Source organism: Hypanus sabinus, chromosome 11, assembly GCF_030144855.1.
Source record: "Hypanus sabinus isolate sHypSab1 chromosome 11, sHypSab1.hap1, whole genome shotgun sequence".
Lineage (NCBI taxonomy): Eukaryota > Metazoa > Chordata > Chondrichthyes > Myliobatiformes > Dasyatidae > Hypanus > Hypanus sabinus.
The window spans coordinates 31683875-31704613 of record NC_082716.1 but is presented as its reverse complement, the minus strand read 5'-3'; the positions used below and the strand labels follow the sequence as shown (position 1 = coordinate 31704613).

At 40.4% G+C, this 20739-nt stretch overlaps 1 protein-coding gene across 1 annotated transcript in view; it reads right to left on the bottom strand.

Moving 5' to 3' along the window:
- The window catches only part of pif1 (PIF1 5'-to-3' DNA helicase homolog (S. cerevisiae)), a 38883-nt gene extending 19222 nt beyond the window's left edge, over positions 1–19661 (bottom strand). The window contains exons 1-8 of the mRNA XM_059983572.1: positions 19589–19661; positions 17039–17624; positions 12240–12369; positions 10150–10275; positions 7089–7242; positions 4403–4517; positions 2713–2819; positions 1363–1502 (exon numbers count right to left, since the gene is read on the bottom strand). Coding sequence (XP_059839555.1) covers positions 1363–1502; positions 2713–2819; positions 4403–4517; positions 7089–7242; positions 10150–10275; positions 12240–12369; positions 17039–17602 — 1336 coding nt within the window. The 5' untranslated portion in view covers positions 17603–17624; positions 19589–19661. The remainder of the gene's footprint in view (positions 1–1362; positions 1503–2712; positions 2820–4402; positions 4518–7088; positions 7243–10149; positions 10276–12239; positions 12370–17038; positions 17625–19588) is intronic.
- Positions 19662–20739: the final 1078 nt, after the last annotated feature.

The following is a 20739-nucleotide window of genomic DNA, read 5'->3' as shown; positions in this document are numbered from 1 at the left end:
CTTTCCAAACAGCAGCAGGAGATGAACCCCGATATCACAGATGGTGCTGACCTCTACGCCACCAACCATACTGAATCTATCCCACCTCAGTTCTCAGTGTGGGAGTCAATTGTACACCAACTTCCCTGCACTTGTGTATAAAGTTTCTGAATGGAAAGCAGGTTACACGACAACTTCAGTCGGATGATCACACGTGGAGGCAAATTCCACACAGACTAGAGAATCAGCAGAGAATTGTTCCTATCCATACATTAATGTACTTGTACAAAGACATGAATACATTTACACCTCAATTTACCTTTCATTTTGCCATTTAAAAAAATGAGTGGACAGCATATATACGAAATTCACGTCAATCTGAAACACTCAAATTCACCTGAGTGTTGTAAAAACTCCCTCAGAAGGGATCACACTGTTGATCATCTCCTAGATTCTATTGAAAAGTTGGTTTTTATTAATGCCACCTCTATAAAGGCAAGGATTAGGAAAGAGTGGAAGTTTAATTCTCTAGTATTCCTTGATGACAACACTTAAACAATTATGTCATTCTCCTTTACCCTTGCATTCAGGAAATGACTAAACAATCTTGAATCTTGCATCTAAAACTGCAAACTACAACCAAGCAAAACATGTTTAATTTTGGGGCATCACAGTCGTGTAGTGCCTATCTCAACACAGTTACAGCTCAAGCGTGTCAGAATTCAGAGCTCAATTCTGCCACTGTCTGTTACAAGTTTGTACGTTCTCTCCATTACCACATAGGTTTCCTCTGAGTGCTCTGGTTGCCTCCCACAGTCCAAAGACATACTGGCTAATAGGTTAATTGGGTTCTGCCCGAAAGCATCCCACCCCTTATGAAGGAAAACAAACTGGAAGCTGCACTCTGAAAGCAATTGAATTTCAACACAGATTTTCCATAGCCTCAGTGTAAGAATTCATATAGTCATGGATTATGTGCTGATTCAGATTTTTACAATGACTCTTTTAATATGACCACAAGAACAATAAACTTAACAAAGCACAACTGTCTTGCATCATATTGTGCAATAACAGCTCAGGCCAGGCCGAATGGTCTACTTATGCACCTATTGTCTATTGTCCACAGAACAACACACAGTAAAGCATTAGGGGATTGGAAATTCTTTCATCTTCACTGTAGTTGGCTCCCCAGATCATAAAAGGACCCACATTAGAGATTTTCTGAATAATTCAACCAGTTTCAATTTCAAACTTACTGTTCCATAAATAGAAAATTACTGGGTTTAGTCAAAAAGGATTGACTAAAGTTTTGAATATTGGACATTCATGAGATACTTATACTTGAACAATCATAGAAATCTACCCTGGACCTTCACTTTTTACCTGGTAACTGCTGGAGCCTTTTCTCATTGGTGAATTCCACATCATCTTTATGTGTGCAAAGCCGTGTAGCTAGAATTCCATCTCGATCTATCTTCTGGATGGCAGTCTTGATCAGTTGGGTTGCAACTTCATCTGGACATCTGATCAAAAAGGATTGGAAATTAATGGTGTTTATTTAAAAAAAAACAACAAATTAGTCTCCACAAAATAATTGATTGCATAGTTCTCACCCCCTTCAAATTACTGTTTAGTAATTGCACCTTTAGCAGCAATCACAGCCTTGAGTCTGTGTAGGTAGGTCTCTATCAGCTTTGCACATCTGGACACTACAATTTTTCCCCGTTCTTCTTTATAACACTGCTCAAGCTCTGCCACACTGAGTGAACAGCTCTTTTCAAGTCCAGCCACAAATTCTCAATTGGATTGAGGTCTGGACTATGACTTGCACACTCTAGGACATCCTATCCCAATTTGAAAAACATAATTGATTCCTCCACCAATGATCAACAGTGATTCTTAATCCCACAGCTTTTGACAATGAGGCAAGAGTGCTCTCTGCAGGTCCAAGACTGCCACTGCTGCTTCTCATCCAGAGAGTCTCCAGTTTACAGATCTAAATAATAGTGGAGTTAAACGCCAAACGTCTCTAGTGGAGAATTTAGAACTATAGTGTAAAACCTCTGCCATTGGTACTTATAAGTGTAAATTTCTTCACTCAAAAGTAGTTTCAGAGGGCTGTGGATTCTCAGTTGTTTGTATGCTCCAAAATCAGGATTAATGTACATTTTTAGGAAATAGAGGGAATACAGTGATTGAGAAGGAAGCTAGACTTAAGGTAGAAAGTCAGCTATAAATGAATAAATCAGAACAATTTCAAGAAGCTGTATTCTTTCACCTCAAAATTATGTTTTTTAAAATTTTGATCACAGCCCTGCTCCTTTAATAAAAAATACAGAAATAATCAGGGCCTGCTGTTTCCTACTCTGGAATGAGAGAAGGAGCCAATTCCTTTCTTGGTCCAATTCCGTGGCCCTATTTCTTATAATGCTGTAATTTGCTAACTTTTATTGGACTCTGTAGTAAGAACTACAACAGGAAATGTTAGGAATAGGTAAAGACTATTGTTTGCGAAGTCTAATTTTTTGAAAGTCAATTCATGCACTGCACATCTTTGAACACCATCAGATTCATCATCCATACCTGTCCTGCCTTTATGTATTTTAGTGAAAGTTTTCACTGTACATCCACACACACATGTACACACATGCTCGCAAAGGCATATCTAATTACTGAAAATTAAAAGTACAAGGCTTTTTTATTGCTGTAAATGCTAAGATTAATAGTACTTGCCTCCCAAGCCGTATAGCCTGTAACATTGCAATGAATGTTTTATCGGTTTGCCTTCGCACCTCTGTCAGTTCCATGTTCACCTCGATACATTTGTGCCAGCTCTTTGCCTAAAGAAATCACAAGGTACATTTCACTTAATTGTGCAGAGATTCCCAAAACCAGAGTAATGGAACAAATAGGAATATTATTTCTCCAAGTACTTCCCACTTGTTAAATAAATGATGTACTATGGTATGTGGACATGCCCTAGAGCTCATGAACCAGATCCCCAGCTATGGGTAAATAGCCCCACTGCCTTGTGGGCAGCCTTGGGAGAGACAAAGGCTACAGGAGTAAATCCAGACAGCAGATCCAGAGTGGAGACCCTAAGGCAGCTGGATATCATCGAACATCCTTCTGGCAGCTCCTGCAGCTAAGCTGGTGCCAAACATATTGCTTCATAAGCTTTCCTTTAGACTACACTGGTGAGGGATCTTAACAACTGGGCATCTTAGGATCTCCATACCTTCCACCGTAGGCTTGTGGTGATGATCATCACCCATTGTCCTTTGAGACAGATGGCTACAAACCACCACCACAATGGTTGCAGTTCCTACATCTGTTCTATCTTCTACTTTTCTTTGTCTGTCCTCTCATCATGGAAGGCAATAAATTATTTTAGAACTTTCATAGAACATTACAGCACAGAAACAGGCCCTTCGGCCCTTCTTGACTGTGCCGAACCATTTTTCTGCCTAGTTCCACTGACCTGCACCTGGACCATATCCCTCCATACACCCCTCATCCATATACCTGTTCAGGTTTTTCTTAAACGTTGAAAGTGAGCCCGCATTTACCACTTCATCTGGCAACTCATTCCACACTCCCACCACTCTCTGTGTGAAGAAGCCACCCCTAATGTTCCCTTTAAACTTTTCCCCCTTCACCCTTAACCCATGATCTCTGGTTTTTACCTCCCCTGGCCTCAGTGGAAAAAGCCTGCTTGCATTCACTCTATCTATGCCCATCATAATTTTATCCACCTCTATCAAATCTCCCCTCATTCTTCTACTCTCCAGGAAATAAAGTCCTAACCTGTTCAGCCTATCTCTGTAACTCAGTTTCTCAAGTCCCAGCAACATCCTTGTAAACCTTTAGCTGTAAGTGACCAGGTGTTATTTTAATATCCAACCTCATTCAAAATCCTAATAAATCAGAACCACCCTTCCCAATTTTAGATAGAGCAAACAACACACACTCTGCCACTTCCATCAAGTAGCTGTTTTATTTCTACATTTCAAAGTCAATCTGGGTCACAGACAAAAATCAATAAGCAGCAAGTATCCTCAAAACTTCATTGATTAAAGGAGTGACTTTTGCAGACAGCTGATGCTGACCAGTTTGATAAACTCAAAAATAGCGATCAAATTATGACAATAGCAGTGATATATTTACTAAAGTAGTAAAATTTGTTTTGCATTGCATATTGATAATTTTGAATCCAGGCCATTAAAGGAAAGGAAATCCTCTCAGGAACTGTTAAACATTTTGCAACTACTGACGCACTGTGACTGATGCCCAATCCTAAATACATTCAATTACACTGGGAACTGCAGGGAAAACTTGAAGACAATGAATTTCTTTCCTTCAGACCTACCTCAGAATTACTGGGTTGCCTCAAAATAAATGTTTAACATTTTCAACTTCTTACCTGGAAGCAAAACTTATATCTTTCCTTGCCATGAGTCACAGGAGGAAGCTGCAGAAAATCTCCACAAACTATCAACTGGATTCCACCAAAAGGCTCATTGCACTTTCGAACAATCCTGCAAAAGGAAAAGGGAACAACAATATAGGCTAAGGTACTGAGCTACTCCCTGAGAATAGAACTTAATCATTATAACACAATTTATGAACATTGGATTAAATTAACTCAGGATGCTGAGACACTCTGTGCCCACTTTTGTTTTAGTTAAAAAATGATACCTCCTGTTCAAGGTCTTCTGCTGCTGTAGCCCATCCACTTCAAGGTTTGATGTGTTGTGTATTTAGTGATGCTCTTCTGTACCACCACTGTTGTAGTGCATGGTTATTTGAATTACCTTCCCCTTCTTGTCAGCATGAACCAGTCTGGCCATTCTCCTCTAACCTCTCTCACTAACCATATAACCATATCACAGAAACAGGCCACTTCGGCCCTTTTAGTCCGTGTCAAACACTTACTCTCACCTAGTCCCACCGACCTGCACTCAGCCCATAACCCTCCATTCCTTTCCTGTCCATATACCTATCCAATTTTTTTTTCAAATGACAAAATCAAACCTGCCTCTACCACTTCTACTGGAAGCTCGTTCCACACAGCCACCGCTCTCCGAGTAAAGAAGTTCCCCCTCGTGTTACCCCTAAACTTTTGCCCCTTAACTCTCAACTCATGTCCTCTTGTTCGAATCTCCCCTACTCTCAATGGAAAAAGCCTATCCACATCAACTCTATAAACTCATGTTTATGAACTTATGTGTCAGAAGGAACAGGGTGGAAGGCAAAAGAGGTAGGGGCACAGCACTGCTGATCAGAAATCGTGTCACAGCTGCAGAAAACAAAATGTTTTCACCTACAGAACTGCCACTTACTGGTTTTCTGTCAGGCTCTAGAGCAAGATTTCTCAACCTGGGGTCCATGACAGAAGAAAAGGTTGGAACCCCCCTGCCCTAGAGACTGTAATGTGTGAAAATCCCAGGAGTCAGCAGTTTCTGAGATACTCCAACCACTTTGTCTGACACCAACAATCATTCCACAGTCAAAGCCACTTAGATATTTCTTCTCCTTTCTGAAGTTTGGTCTGAACAACTGAAACTCTTGACCATGTCTGCATGCTGTTATGCATTGAGTTGCTGCCACATGATTGGCTGGTTAGATACTTGCATTAACAAACAGATGTACCTAATAAAAACAGCTGCTGAGCGTATATATAATATATTTTTTAAAATCACCACTAAAATAAAAGTGGTTGTCAGCACAAAGCAAGTCAAGATCATGGAGTTATTACAATATTTTACAGCATTATTGTCCTTAAGTAATCAGCAACAATCAACAATTTCCATTTGTTATTGATAGGTGACAAGCCATCACAGAAAGCACCATATATTTCATATTATATCATAAATGTCATTCATTTATAAACTATTTGATAATCATATAGATTTTAAAGTTATATATCAACAGCAAGAAGTGAAACAGAGGCAGAGTCAAAAAAAAAGCCTGGCACCAGCCAAAGAAATTAATATTAGGATGGGATAAATAAGGGCAAGGTTAAAGTGAATTGCAAAGCAGAAAATGGACCTTGGAAATAAAAGGAAGGAACTTTGGAACGCACGCTCCGGGAGACTGAAGCTATAACCACCAATACCAGACTAAAGAACAGAGGCTGCAATCGGGGACAGGAAGGGAAAAATATTTTTTCCTGTTACAGAGAAAAGGCGGCCCATGATCATGCCTAGAGGGTCATTTCAAATTGAAAGTCGTTCGAGGATTGGAAGTAAAGGCATATAACAATAGATAAAAATGATGGATGAAGTAGACTTTGAGGGAGGACACGGGAGGACATGGGTACCTGAGACTTCGGGAAAGCCTGAATTTGAATGGGTGGTGAAGGAAACCAACAAGGAGAGAACTGCAAAAAATCAAATCTGGAAGTGGCAACAGAATAGTTTTGACAGTAGATGAATTGGGGCAAGGTGCAGTCTGTTACGCTGAGGATTTTTCAATCTCTAGGGGAAACAAACGCCAAGGTTATTAAATCTTACTCAGCCTAAGACAGCAAAGGAGCAGAATTAAAATCAGTAGCAAAGTATTTATATTATCTTTAGTATGTCTTAATGAGGCAGTGCATGTTTGAAAGCTAACTTATATTTTTGGTGACTTCACCAACTTGGGCCTTTTATGACGCTTGTAGGATAAATTGCATAACCATCATGTACTTGGACAGAAAGAAGCTGAGAGACTAATATCTTATCCTAGGTAACAGTGGTTATTATTAGAAACCCCTGCATATATTTGAAAGAGCACAGATATCATTATTAACAAATAATAGTAGTCAGAAACTAAGTAAATTATATGCATAACAAGCACCTTGGTGTGATGATTAACAAGTAAAATAACAAAGTGTAATGGGGGCATTAGTGGTGAACATCCAACTGATATACAAAATTGATCTCCTGTGCTACTGTGTGAAAGTACAATGAAAGACTGGGTACTTTCTCAGAAGGAAGGTGGACTATATTTATCAGTCAGATAGTCACACACCTTTGAATTGTCACCATTACAGATCAGTATCCTTTTTACAAGACCAGAGAGAAATGAGAGACACATAGTATGCCCCTTTTAACTGTATGACATACCTCGCCACAGCTTCAAGCTTGTCGAAGAATTCTCCTTCTATCATCGAGATTTCATCTATGATAAGGTGCTTGCAATTTATCCATTGACTGAGGATCCCGGGTCTTTGAGCCAACTCTACACATTGTTGCAGAGAAGCTTTTCCTGATCCAATCCCTGTAGACACAATAGATCCAAAATCTGTTGTATACTTTGGGAAGCATGGCATCGAATTCTGCTTTCTCAATAACTGAATCTCAAATTGGCAAGTAAATATCTTCCACTTTAGCTAGTATGAACAATTTGAAATATAGCAGAAAACATGTGAAATTCTAAGCGAGTCAAATCGATGACCACTCTTCATCTGACATTGACATCTCAGTTCATTAGGATTGTTATTTTTATTGTGTAATACAATTGAAATGTTTAGGAAATTGCCAGTTACCTCAGAAATGCCTTTCATAATTAAACTAGTAAAGAAGTGTCTGATCATGTGGTAATCACCAAACCCTCATGAGCCCATAATAGGAAGGCCTTCCCATTAACTTGTTGTAACTAATTGAAAAGCAAAATCATATTTTAATCAAAATTGGTTCCCTAAATCACAATTCATCATAAGGTAAGAGTGTTGAAAACTTAACTAAAGGGCAATAAAGATATTAGAATACTTGGATCTGCGGAGTTAGTTAAACTAAACTATTAACTGTAGCCTCTGCTGGAAATGGTGTAATAGTGCAGGAGTGAATATATATAACTTTGCAATGGGCAAGACAGATGTGCATACATACATACTCAGCAGCGTGAAATTGTTCCATTTACTAAATCCAGTGATTTGATTTAGTTTCTATATACAGTACATTGATAAATTATCAATATTTTTACCCCCCTCATTTGTGATTTTCATAGATGGTATTCTCAGAAAGACTGTCTGAATCTGTTCAGTCCAGAATCAATACTGGCTCATACAACAGTATCCAGCTAACCCCGTTCCACCATCATCTTCCCAGAGTCTATTTCTTTCTATTACTTATTGCATCTGCCTGCATAATTCTCCTTGATAACATATTCTAGACCCAGACGATGCAAACACGCATTAAAAAGAAAAACATTAATTTCTGGTTCCCTGTTAGTTACCTTCAATCTAGATCCTTCAGTTTTTGAAGCTTCTGCCAGGGATCATCATCTTTCAAATCCTGGTTATTAATTTCTTTCCTAACTTCTTACAATCAGTCTGTAGGATCACAATCTTTTATTACTTATGTCATTAGTGTTGATGTGGATGGCGACCTCTGATTATTGATCCCCTTCCCCCAAGGCAAAATTTTCTGATACATTTGAGCTTATTATAATTGGAAATGCAATGAAATGAATAGTAACAGCTGGAACAAAGTGGAGGTAACAGTTGGAATAATATCAAAGACAGCCATGCCTGCTTCAGTTTTTCTACTGCAGTAAACTAATTAGTCTATTCCCAAGTCTTCACCTGTAGGTTTCTTGTTTTCAAGTATTTTTCCAATTTTCTTTTCTAAAGGTTACCCCTGAATGTGTAGCCAGAACCATTTACAAACCGCTCAAACAGGTCTGGAAAATAAATGTTCTGTTCGTGCTCGCTAAGATTCCTTTGTCAGTTAGCTTAAATTGGTGTCTTCTTCTTCTGACCGTTTACAGTGAAATTAAGTCAGCACAACTACTCTCCATAGGCATTCATGGTTTGAAAATGAGAATAGCCGAATAATCAGGATTTTCAGTTCTCTGGAGAGACTAGAGAAGTAAGGCTGCTTCTCCTTAGAGTAAAGAATTTTAACTGATCTCCTTTCTGTATTCTGTACCCCGAGAAAGGCTCCAAGGGGATCACAACCTTGTCGTGACTTGGAGACTTGAGTGCTTCAGTGACCTGGAGAGCTGTTGGCTGGAGTCAGAGCTTTCTGTTTTGGCTCTTTGTAGAGTCACCCATGCCAAACAGGTCAAAGGTTAGAGGCCAGACTAAGAGTGGTCCACTGGTCCTAAAGGTTTGGGGGTTCAGCTCAGGGCTAACAACCCTGACTAGTAAAACTATGGAAACTGCAATGAAGATCATTCTACATCTGAGTGTGATGGTATTCCTGAGTCTCCATCCAGGACTTGCATGACTGGCAATAGTGAAAACTGACAGGAAGTTACTGACATGAAGGTGGTAGCTCTTGACAACCACCAGAGATGGAGGACCTTCATTGCTGTCCTAAATGCCAACAGCATAATGGACAATAAGTACCCTAAGAAAGAGTACGCTAACGTCTTCAGAGAACTGAAACTGCTAATCCCAAGTAATATTATAATAAATTAATCAGGATTCAACCCAGAATCTTGACATCTGCCCCAAAGTCTGTTGCCCAAAACTGAATACAGCAGGTTAACTAAGGCCCAAGGATTATCTAGACTTCCTTACTTATTAATGATTAATATACCAATATCTATCAAATAAGTCAAAGAGCCCATTTTTTGCATGGAGAATCTTACCATATTAGAAGTTTAGCATCCCCTTTGCTGCTGCACACCTTTTAATATTATACTAGTTATTTCATAAAGATTCTGCTTATTTTTCCTATTGAAACATAACCACTTCATACTTCTACTAAATTTTATTTACCAATTGCCAGCTGCCATGGAACTACAATTAGTTTTGGGGAATAATAAGGAAATGCCACATTTGTCATTTCACTTTTAGCTGGAGCTCCCATTCATTTGGGAGGAGGAGATTGAACAGACTGACTTTCAAATGGATAAGTGTTTGAATCACAGTAATAGCTGGAGTGATAATCAAAAATTTGAAGATACAAGAAAAAGTCACATTAATAAATGAGGACTCTAAACCTCTCCAGAAGATGAAAATTTATTTCAGTGGACCAAAACAAAAAATCAGTCGAAGAAACTATGCTTATGAAAACAATGAGCACTAACTTATTCATAGGGTGTGATAGAAGGAAGTTCCTCTGCGTGATTTTTCATGTTTATGAAATGTACTCCTGTGGCAAAATTTTTGGTTTATATTTCCTCCGTCCTGATCCTTTACTTGTTTTTTACCACATATGATGGTGCACAACTGACCTGCAAATGCATGAAGCGTTGTGCCTCCAATATGGCAGGCAGCCACCCCAGTACTGGCAGTGGTATACGTACACTTCGGTGGCAATGCTCCCACAATCCTCTTCAGTAAGAAAGATTTCCCGGTACCTTGAGCAAAATATTAAAAAAACAATGGTTGGAAAAGTACAAATTCATTTACATTCTGTGGGATGAAACAGTGAAATATTATCCAAAATGTTAAAAAAAAAAGTTAGGAAACCTTGTCGGTTCTGGTTCTTGCCTGAGATCCAACCTTACAAGAAACAGGTGACCAGTGGTGAGCCTCAGGGATCTGATCTGGGAGCCCTACTCTTGGTAATTTTTATAAATGACCTGGGTGAGGAAGTGGAGGGATGGGTTAGCAAATTTGCTGATGACACAAAGGTTGGAGGTATTGTGTATAGTGCGGAGGGCTGTCAGAGGTTACAACGGGACATTGAGAGGATGCAAAACTGGGCTGAGAAGTGGCAGATGGAGTTCAACCCAGATAAGTGTGAGGTGGTTATTTTGAAAAGTCAAATATTTTGGCAGAATATAGCATTAATGCATTAAAGAGTTCATTACTCTTGGCTGTGTGGCAGATCAGAGGGATCTTGGGGTCTGAGTCCACAGGACACTCAAAGCTGCTACGTAGGTTGACTCTGTGGTTAAGAAGGCATACATTGCATTGACCTTCATCAACCGTGGGATTGAGTTTAAGAGCCAGAGGTAATGTTGCAGCTATATAGGACCCTGGTCAGACCCCACTTGGAGTACTGTGCTCAGTTCTGGTCGCCTCACTATAGGAAGGACGTGGAAACCATAGAAAGGGTGCAGAGGAGATTTACAAGGATGTTGCCTGGATTGGGGAGCATGCCTTATGAGAATAGGTTGAGTGAACTCGGCCTTTTCTCCTTGGAGCGATGGAGGATGAGAGGTGACTTGATAGAGGTGTACAAGATAATGAGAGGCATTGATCGTGTGGATAGTTAGAGGCTTTTTCCCAGACCTGAAATGGTTAGTATGAGAGGGCATAGTTTTAAGGTGCTTGGAAGTAGGTACAGTAGGTGTAAGTTTTTAAAAAAAATATACCCAGAGTGGTGAGTGCATGGAATGGGCTGTCAGCGGTGGTGGTGGAGGCAGATTCGATAGGGTCTTTTAAGAGACTCCTGGATAGCTACATGGTGCTCAGAAAAAGAGGGCTATGGGTAAAGCCTAGGTAGTTCTAAGGTAGGGCCATGCTGGGCACAGCTTAGTGGGCCGAAGGGCCTGTATTGTGCTGTGTGTTTTCTATGTTTCTAATCAACTATCTTCATTTCTGTGCAGCACTTCCATTTACAGAGCTTCACTTGTTAAAATTAGTCAAGTATAAGATATTTGGACTACATATTTGGATTACAAATCTGTAATGACAATATTCCATATTCTTTGATATTTCGTATTTCTTTAAGGTAGGCTATTGAACATCAAATCAACACTGGCTCACAGTGCAATCCCCATTCCCCCATTAGCTGTTTCTGCAGCCCACTTTCCCTGCATTTCCATCAGCTCACCCCAGATCTTATTTCCCACCTATTTACTAGGGGCAATACTGATCTATTAATCTACCGATGTGCACATCCTTGTGGTGGGTCACAAGGAAGTTTGCTAACTCCACACAGAGAACGCTGGAAGTCAGAAATGAATCCAGTCACTGTGGTTATGAGGCAGCTCAGCACAAGACAACATCTGTAATTTATTTTACAATCTTTCCTCACAGACAACAGGGAAAAGAATAAGCTTAGCCTGGATTTCAGATCTCTGCCAACAACACTCCCACCCCAGTCTCTAGTCTACACTATTCTTCATTTGACAGATTCCAGTCAGGAAAATGCTAATTCAGCTGGAAAGAGACTAGAGGAGGGAATAAAATTATCTTCAGTAATGCATTTGATGATATTTGCACTCCGAATAACCTCAACATTTCCAGGCTATCTCTCCCTAGCCCTATAAGTAAAATCTTGATCTTTCATTTATTCAAACTCACAACCATGATTTGAGAATCACAATGTTTTTTGTAAGTAAAAAGTCTGCCTCTACACCCATTAAATTACCAGCACTTCCAGTGAAGAAGACATTCTTTCCTTTAAGAACCATGGCAAGGACGTGTGACTGTTCCTTTGAGAGCCTCCTTCCCACTGGCATTGACAAGATGGGCTTTTTGGTGGGTTTCAGTTCTGTATTCTGCAACAGAACAGCATACAACATTTAAAGGATTTTTCGAATTGCCTAGCCCCATCCTCTCTTCACCCACTCACCAAATATAATAAGCTCGAGTTATCCAGATACTTGTCGGCAAACCCTCAGAGACAGCAAATGCTTTATCAAGTTGCAATTCTATTACACATCATATAATTTTGCATTGCAAAGAGGGAGAGTGGAGATGTTATGCTGGCAAGGAATGGTCCATGGCCAAGAAATGATCATCAAATATTTTGTTTGAAGGACCAGCATTAAGCATTTCCACTTCAGACATGGGAAAAATCAGAGCTCTCGCTCTTTCTACATTTTACATTAAAATTAATATGCTGATAAAAGAACAATTGTGCGCTTTTCAAAATGGCAAAGCACTTAACCTCAACGACTAAATTGTGCTGCTAGAGCAATTTGCTTCTTTGTACATGGCATGGAATGGCAAGACTTAAAAGATAGAGAGCAATGATTTACTTATTATGAGCCGTCTATTATTAACACTAAAATAGGGCTAGAAATTTATTATAGTGCTAAAGCATTATTGCCAGTATTCCAACATTGTTTTTAGTGGCATCAGACAGCTTCACCTTCAACCACGTGGCTCACACTGAGTTTCTCTGTGTAACATTATACTGTTGCCAGTTTGTGAGGTGCTGCCACATGGACCTATTACAAAATATTGTAACTATCTGCATTTAAACTAGCAGTTTCAATGTTAGCAAGCAGCTGTTAAATGGGTGTACCTAAAGCAGCTGCTGAGATGCCTGATTCTGCAGTAACAGGAGCAGAGCAAGAGGTTGCTCATAGATTTTCTGAAAGACCTAGAAAAGCTGAAGAATGGTACCCACAGAAGGTACTTCTATTGAATACAGAGCACACAAAGACACTCAGGAATCCAGCTCCTGGAAATCGCTAGGATTTACAGGGATAATACAATGTGGTTGCAATCTATGAAAGTGAGCAGTTTGGTGGAGACTACAATTCGGGTGGTTGCCCTGCCCACCATGTCTGCTCCAGATGAAAACGTAGATGAAATAGTTTCTCATCATGTATGGAGTTTATGTGATCTCCTCAAAGCACAAGAAGCAAACTGTGAGAGGTGATAGATCAGCAGCAGCAGCAGACTGCAACAATTCCAAGGCTAGGAAATGGGAAGTGTCCATGACCTGACCTGTAAGATCAACGTGGTCCAAGCGCTGCAGTAACAGTGGTCCTGCAACATCAGAACTGCAGAGCAATAACTGATATTGCAGGAGATCCCTGGTCATAGTGACAAAAAAATAGAATGCAGTTTGAATATTAGTCCCTTAAATATTACTGTTAAAGGGAAAGCCGGGTTAATGAAAGTTAATTGGTCTGTAAGCACGTCATATTTCAGACAGGCAAAGTCAAAGAATGAGATTGGTCATTTACTTTGGTATTACAGAATTGACATCACTTGCAGTTTTCTCAGAAAAAAAAAATGGTGAAACTGCAAAGAAAATCCAATTCTCAATGAAAGCAACATCTACTGTGCGATCATCTGTTGCAAGAACTAATATAAATTTCCCATTGGGTGCTAAAGCACCTAGAAAGGTGTACAAAATCGTCCTACTTCAGATTAAGCCGATGTACAACTGTGTGAAGAAGTTTCTTGCCCGTTGAGTCTAGATGAACTGTAGGCCAGCTAGCAACACCATAAGATTTTACCTGTCGGTGACCTCTGTCTCTGATGCACTCCAATATTTAAGAGAAGCCGTCGAATACTAGATATTCACTTAACTACCAGCTCAACTTGGGCCACACAGAGTCAACTGAGTTTACAGCAGAGGGAGATGCTGAGTCCAACCCCCAGGCCAAAATGGGCACGTTCATTGGATAAAGGGACACTATACAGTAATTTTCTTCCAAATGATAAATATTAAATGCTCTGAAAGGTAGGATCAGCAAGCTCTTCAAAAATCACAGTTGATAGATTCATGTTTGTTATAAGCATCAAAGCATATGAGGGGTAAAGTGAATTCTTATGTAAAAGAAGAGGCAGTCTAGGGCTGATCTGGTTCCTGGCCATTCCAGCACATTTCAATCAGAATGATTATACGAGTAAGAAAATAAATATAGTTTGTTCAACCTACTATGCTCTCAGTACATGTGTAAAAGCCTCAGCTTTTAAATATAATAATAGGTTGATTTTAAATCTAGTCAAAACTGGTATGATTAGTCCACATTAGGGCCTGCTGGCTAATCATCAAAAGATAAACAGCCTTTCTATTAAAGAATAAATTAAGTTTTAAAAGTTATTTCCCATCTATCTGCAGTTCCAGAATGAATAATTTATAAAACTTTATAAAAACAGGCATAGACAAGTGTGTCTCCACATCACTGAGTTTTGCCCAACCAGAAGCCCTGGATGAACCATGAGATCTGCAATCTGCTGAGCATCAGTTCAGTGGGATTCAGGTCTGGTGACCAAATCATATTCAAGAGGTCCAGGTACTATCTCCACAATGCCATCTCACAAGTGAAGTCCATTCTAGACTAAACTTGAATCATTGAAGGATGCTCAACAGCTGTAACAGAACTTGAACGCTATTACCTCTTACAAAGTGAAAGCAAATGACGTAGGTGTCAACGGGCTTCGCTCCCAGATGAGCTCAGTGCCTTCTGCGCATGCTTTGACTGTCAAAACTTGGAGGACCCTTCCTAAACTCCCACAGCCCCTAGTGACCCTGTGATTTCAGTCATGACAGCATCCTTCCTTCAGGAGGGTGAACTTATGGAAGGCATCCAACTCAGGCAGGGTACCTGGCTGAGTCTGTTATCAATTAGCTGCAGTGTTCTCCAATATCTTTAACCTCTCAATTCAGCAGTTTCAGATATCCATCTGCTTCAAGCAGAATTCAATTATGCTGGTGCCCAAGAAGAAAACTATCCTGCCTCAAATAACTATCATGCAGTATCGCTTACATCCACCGTGAACACGAAGTACACTGCAGATACTGTAGTCAAATCAAGACATACAAAATTGCTGGATGAACTCAGCAGGTCGGGCAGCATCCTTTGAAAGAAGCAGTCAACGTTTCGGGTCGAGACCCTTCATCAGAACTAAAGAAAGAGGGGGCAGGGACCCTATAAAGAAGGTGGGGGGAGGGTGGAAAACCAATCAGAGGAAAGATCAAGCGGTGGGGAGGGGAAGCAGGGAGGGGATAGTCAGGAGAGGTGAAGAAGGAATCGAAGAGGAAAGCACCATGGGTAGTAGAAGAAGGCAGAGTCATGAGAGAGGTGATAGGCAGCTAGAAGAGGAGAGAGTGAAGGTGGGATGGGGGAAGGGAGAGGGAGGGACATGGTATGAACATCGAATTCTCCAACTTCCGGTAATTCCCTTCCTCTCCCTTCCCCCATCCCACCTTCACTCGTCTCCTCTTCTAGCTGCCTATCACCTCTCATGACTCTGCCTTCTTCTACTACCCATAGTGCTTTCCCCTTAGATTCCTTCTTCACCTCTCCTGCCTATCCCCTCCCTGCTTCCCCTCCCCCCCCTGATCTTTCCTCTGATTGGTTTTCCACCCTCCCCCCACCTTTAGTCCCGACGAAGGGATTCGACCCGAAACGTTGACTGCTTCTTTCAACAGATGCTGCCCGACCAGCTGAGTTCATCCAGCTTTTTTTTGTACACTGTGTTTTGAGAGGTCTGGTATGGAAACACCATTGCCCTTGAAGGGAAAGCCCTACAGTCATGGATACAGCTCAGTCCATCAGAGGTAAAGCTCACCCCACCATTGAGCCACTGTTGCAGGAAAGCACCACCCAGGCTATGCTTTCTCTCACTGTTGCAAGAATAAGATACAGGAGCCTCAGGACCCACACACCATCAGGTTGAGGAACAATTATTATCCCTCTACCATCAGGCTCTTGAACCAGTGGGGATAACTTCACTTGCCCCATCACTGAACTGTTCCCACAGCGCATTAACTTACTTCCAAGGTCTCTTCATCTCATGTTCTCAACATTTAATGCTTATTTATTATTATTATTACTACTACTACCACTACTACATTTTTTCCTCTTTGTATTTGCAGTTTGTTGTCTTTTGCATATCGCGTAGTTGAGGCCCTTCATTGATTCTATTACATTTCTTGAATTTACTGTGTATGCCCATGAGAAAACAAATCGCAGGATCGTATATGGTGACGTGTACTTTGACAATAAATTTACTTTGAACAAGGTAGATGGGCAAACCGTCAATGCAGCCCCACTTACAATTATGAGGAGACAGATACATGGGAGCCACAAAGGGAGACTATACAAATCCTTTCTCCTCAGCAAAAGAAACATTCAATTTGATCGAAACCCATTTGTTGACAATCAACCTGGCATGAGAAAGCACTATAATACACCAAAGCTCCCACATCTCTCATCCAGTCGACCATCTTTATGTATTCCTCATAGCATTTTGTCCTGAAATCAAAAACAGAACATAGAAATGTAATGCACAACCACAGGCCCTTTGGCCCACAATGACTATGTCAACTTATCTGCCTGCACATGATCCATATCTTTCCATTCCCTGTATGTTCATGTGCCTGTCCAAACACCTCTTAATTGACACCACTTCACCACCACCCCGGGAGCATACTATTATTTTCTGCGTAAAAGAAATGAGGAGGAAAAAATTACAAACCAGACAGTTTTCTGACGTATTGGTCCTTGACCGCTTGATCTGCTTGTTTGGACCAGTGTTACCTATTTGATTCTTCAGTCCTTTTGTAGAAGTTGGTGACTGCACATTGCTTTGCAATGGAAGCTTATTCGCTCTTTCAATGTCCTGCACCTGCACAGGGCTAATTGTGTCAAAAGTGCGTGGAAGGGTGGAGAGCAGCCGTGTCCGATCACTGACTGGCTTGCTGATCTTCTTCTCCGCAGCATATTTAATGGATAATGTTTTGAAAAGTATTTTCAGTTTGTCTGGTGGGCAGTTCGAAATTAGTATCTGAATATTTTCAGGAATCAACTTGACAGTACTCTTCCCATCCCGAATGAAGCGGGTAAAAAGCTGGATTTCACGCAAGACAAAAGTCTGTGACAACTTCCCATCATTCACAAGAAGAGCAATCTCTCGAAACTCATTGCGCCCAAGGGCAACACTGGCATTACGGATATTTTTGCGTTTGGTAGCTTGGCCAGCCTGATCGAGGTATTCCATTGTGACACTGCACTGGACCTCCACACCTGAAGTAGGGAACATGCTACTCCTCCAAAGAGAAAAGCTGCAGAAATTAGAAATAAAACAGTTACCAGATCATAGAGAGTTACAGCAGGAAAACAGGTTCTTTGGCCTACTGCGTGTACAAAACCATATTTGAGCCATTTACACTAATCCTGTGTTAAACCCCACACATCCCTATGAACACCCATCAGATTCTATACACTAGGGACAATTCATAGTGATCATTGAACCAGCCAACCTACGTGCTTTTGAGAAGCAGAAGGAAAACAGGAATACAGAGGTGTGATGGTATTGGGTGTGATGGCATTTGCTGAAGGCTCTAAACTCAAAGATCTTAAGCCTTACTGGATATAAATAGCCACAAATACACTAACCAAAGGGAGATAATACTGTAACTACCCAATCTTCAAAGACCAGTTTACTTCCCTGTTTATTCGCCATGGTGAGTTTTAGCTGCCAATACCCACCGTTTGAGCAGTGGGTCCCTCCTGCTTACTAAGGAGACAATATTTCCAACTAACAAAATGCTTAAAACACAGTTCATTTATTTTCAGTGATACACATTTGAATTGACACCTTCTCAAAGCTCATTTAAAACTCACAAAGGAGTTCTATCTTAAAGTTTGTTTCCCAATTAGAAACTGTTTCTAAAACACAAAGCATTTCTTAAACTCAGAGGATTTCAAAAACACAGGTACAATTCCTACAAATTGAAAATACTAGCAAGTCACCTGTTGCTGAAAGGAATGGATTCTACTTACCCCACCTTCCTATCATTCTTCTTGATGAACTTCAACCACTCCTAATAAACCTGAATTTCTCACCATATTTATACCCTTTCTCTACCACTTCAGTAACTTCATACGCATACGATGTTTCCTCAGATGTCCTTCCAACACAGCCTAAAAGCATTTTGGAGTCATAGTTCTTCAGCTACCTACCATTAATGCTGTAAAGCTAACTTCCTTGAGAATGTAAAACGTCCCAAATGTAAACACAAAGTTATTGATATGCTAAATAATATTATCCATCTGTTGCGCAAGCTTCTTTGAACCAAACAACTTAAGAGTCAGCTTGTCTGTTTGGATCAACCTAAATTAAGGAATCTTTGTCTTGTTCTGCACATAGGGAGTAATAAAGCAAGTGTATTAAGCCAAACCTTACTTCTCCCAAACAGAATGTCTACTAGTCACAAAACCTGTTTGCAAAGTTGGATTTTAGATAACCCCTTTTTTAAAACTAAATACTGAAGACTGACTAGTGCTGAAGATTGACTTCCCTTTGCGACCAGAAGTCGAACAACTGGTAGCTAGAAGTTTACTTAAATCTGTTTGTGATCCTAGAAATGGCAGATACTGTGTTTTGAAAGCACGGTTAGCTAACAAACAAGCGAATGGAGTCTACTGGCCAAGAAGCGAATATCCATCACAGAGGAAAGCCACATAGTAAGTGGGAGTACGTGGAAACTCCACAGCGTCAGGAAGGAGCTACAATCTCCAACGCTGCCAGATTACAGCCCAAACTGCACATTATTCCTGTAACATTTATTGTTAGAGTAGATCAAACCACATTTCTCATTTTCCATTCAGGAATGGAAAATATCCTAATAACACTAGTACAACGGGAATTATAATGGCGAAGACGGACGGGGGAAAGGTCTAAAATTGTTAGAGTAAGCGTGAACGAGTGTTTAAATAACTAAGTGATTGATAAGGGAAGCCTGATCAAGGGAATGGAAGTAATTAACATGACAGACATTCTACCGTCTGAAAATTACTTCCTGAATCTGAATTGGTTTCTAAGTTTCATTCCTATTTCTAGTTCACCTGCAGTCTGTAGATTTAGGTGACTGTATACACGCAGGGTAGTTTCTTCTCGTCTTTCTCCCTCCTCTCAGACTCGTGTCAGCTTCACTCCATCAACCAGCAGATCTCAAGAGCAGCAAACGTTTCTTTGCCGTTGCAACATAGAAAGTCTCAAGTTTATAAATGAGAATTCACTTACCTTCTCCCTACCCTAACTTCTTACAATATACCCCAATGTAGATATGCATTTATTTGTCCCCACGGCATCCACTTTTTTCAAATTTTTCAAATTGCCCGGCGTGAATTGAGCCAATCAAAGCAAGGCGCTTTAAACTTCAAACCAATCACATTTGCGTCCACCAGGTCAAAGGTCGAAATCGTTGTTATGACGTTACTGCGCTGGGTTCTGCTGTAATTCATTGGGGCAAAGTGAAATGTACTGAGGGTCGGGAATCGACGTTGTCACTGTTGTAAAGAGGTTCTCGTTTAGAGTTTATACTTTTGTCAGATGCATTTTTAAAGTTGATATCTATATCTCACTTTCTGGCGTCTTCCCTCTTCTTTTTAATCCTGAAGAAGGGTCTCGGCTCGAAACGTTCACTGTTTATTCATTTCCATGTGTGTAGTCTGACCTGCTGAGTTCCTCCAGCATTTTGTGTGTCTTCCTTTGGGTTTCCAGCATCTGTAAACATTCTCGTGTCCATCTCTCAGTTTTCATAGCAGGGACGAACTGGAGAAATAGTGAAACTTTCCAAAGTTTGGAGGATGGTTTTTGTATTCGCTGGATTAACTTTATGTAATAAACGGGATAGATGATAAGAAACTGTTGCATTGTTATTTAGAACGTTTTTTTTAAGCTGCAATGTTTTACCTGCGTTTTAATTTAACTCTTTAGCAAGATAGCAAGCAAAAAAGGGGAGGGGCGTACAATCATTGTCGAGGTGACATATTACTTTGTATGCACCCTTTCACCATGCGTCGATTTTCCGGTGCTTTTCACTTCGGTATTATTTGAAGTGTTTTACAGTAAAATGTGGGGCATTTAGCTAGGATATCTAATAGAGGAAGAAATCAAATACCGTTGCTGGAAAGCCAAGGCATGGTAGGAAGTTATATCTGGTGTGAAAATAGGCAATAGTTGAAATACTGTAAAGAGAGAGCTATGTCAGGTCAATGTCTCCAAATCTAGTTCACTCCAACTGCATGTATGCCCTTTCGCTGGAGGCCTGTCTTCTTTCACTTTTGCCCCTTCTTCAAATAATGATGGGGCTCTCTACAGAGAAGTCATCGACCTGACACAGTGGCATCAAGAAAACAACCTCTCCCTCAAGGTCTTAAAAACAAAGGAGC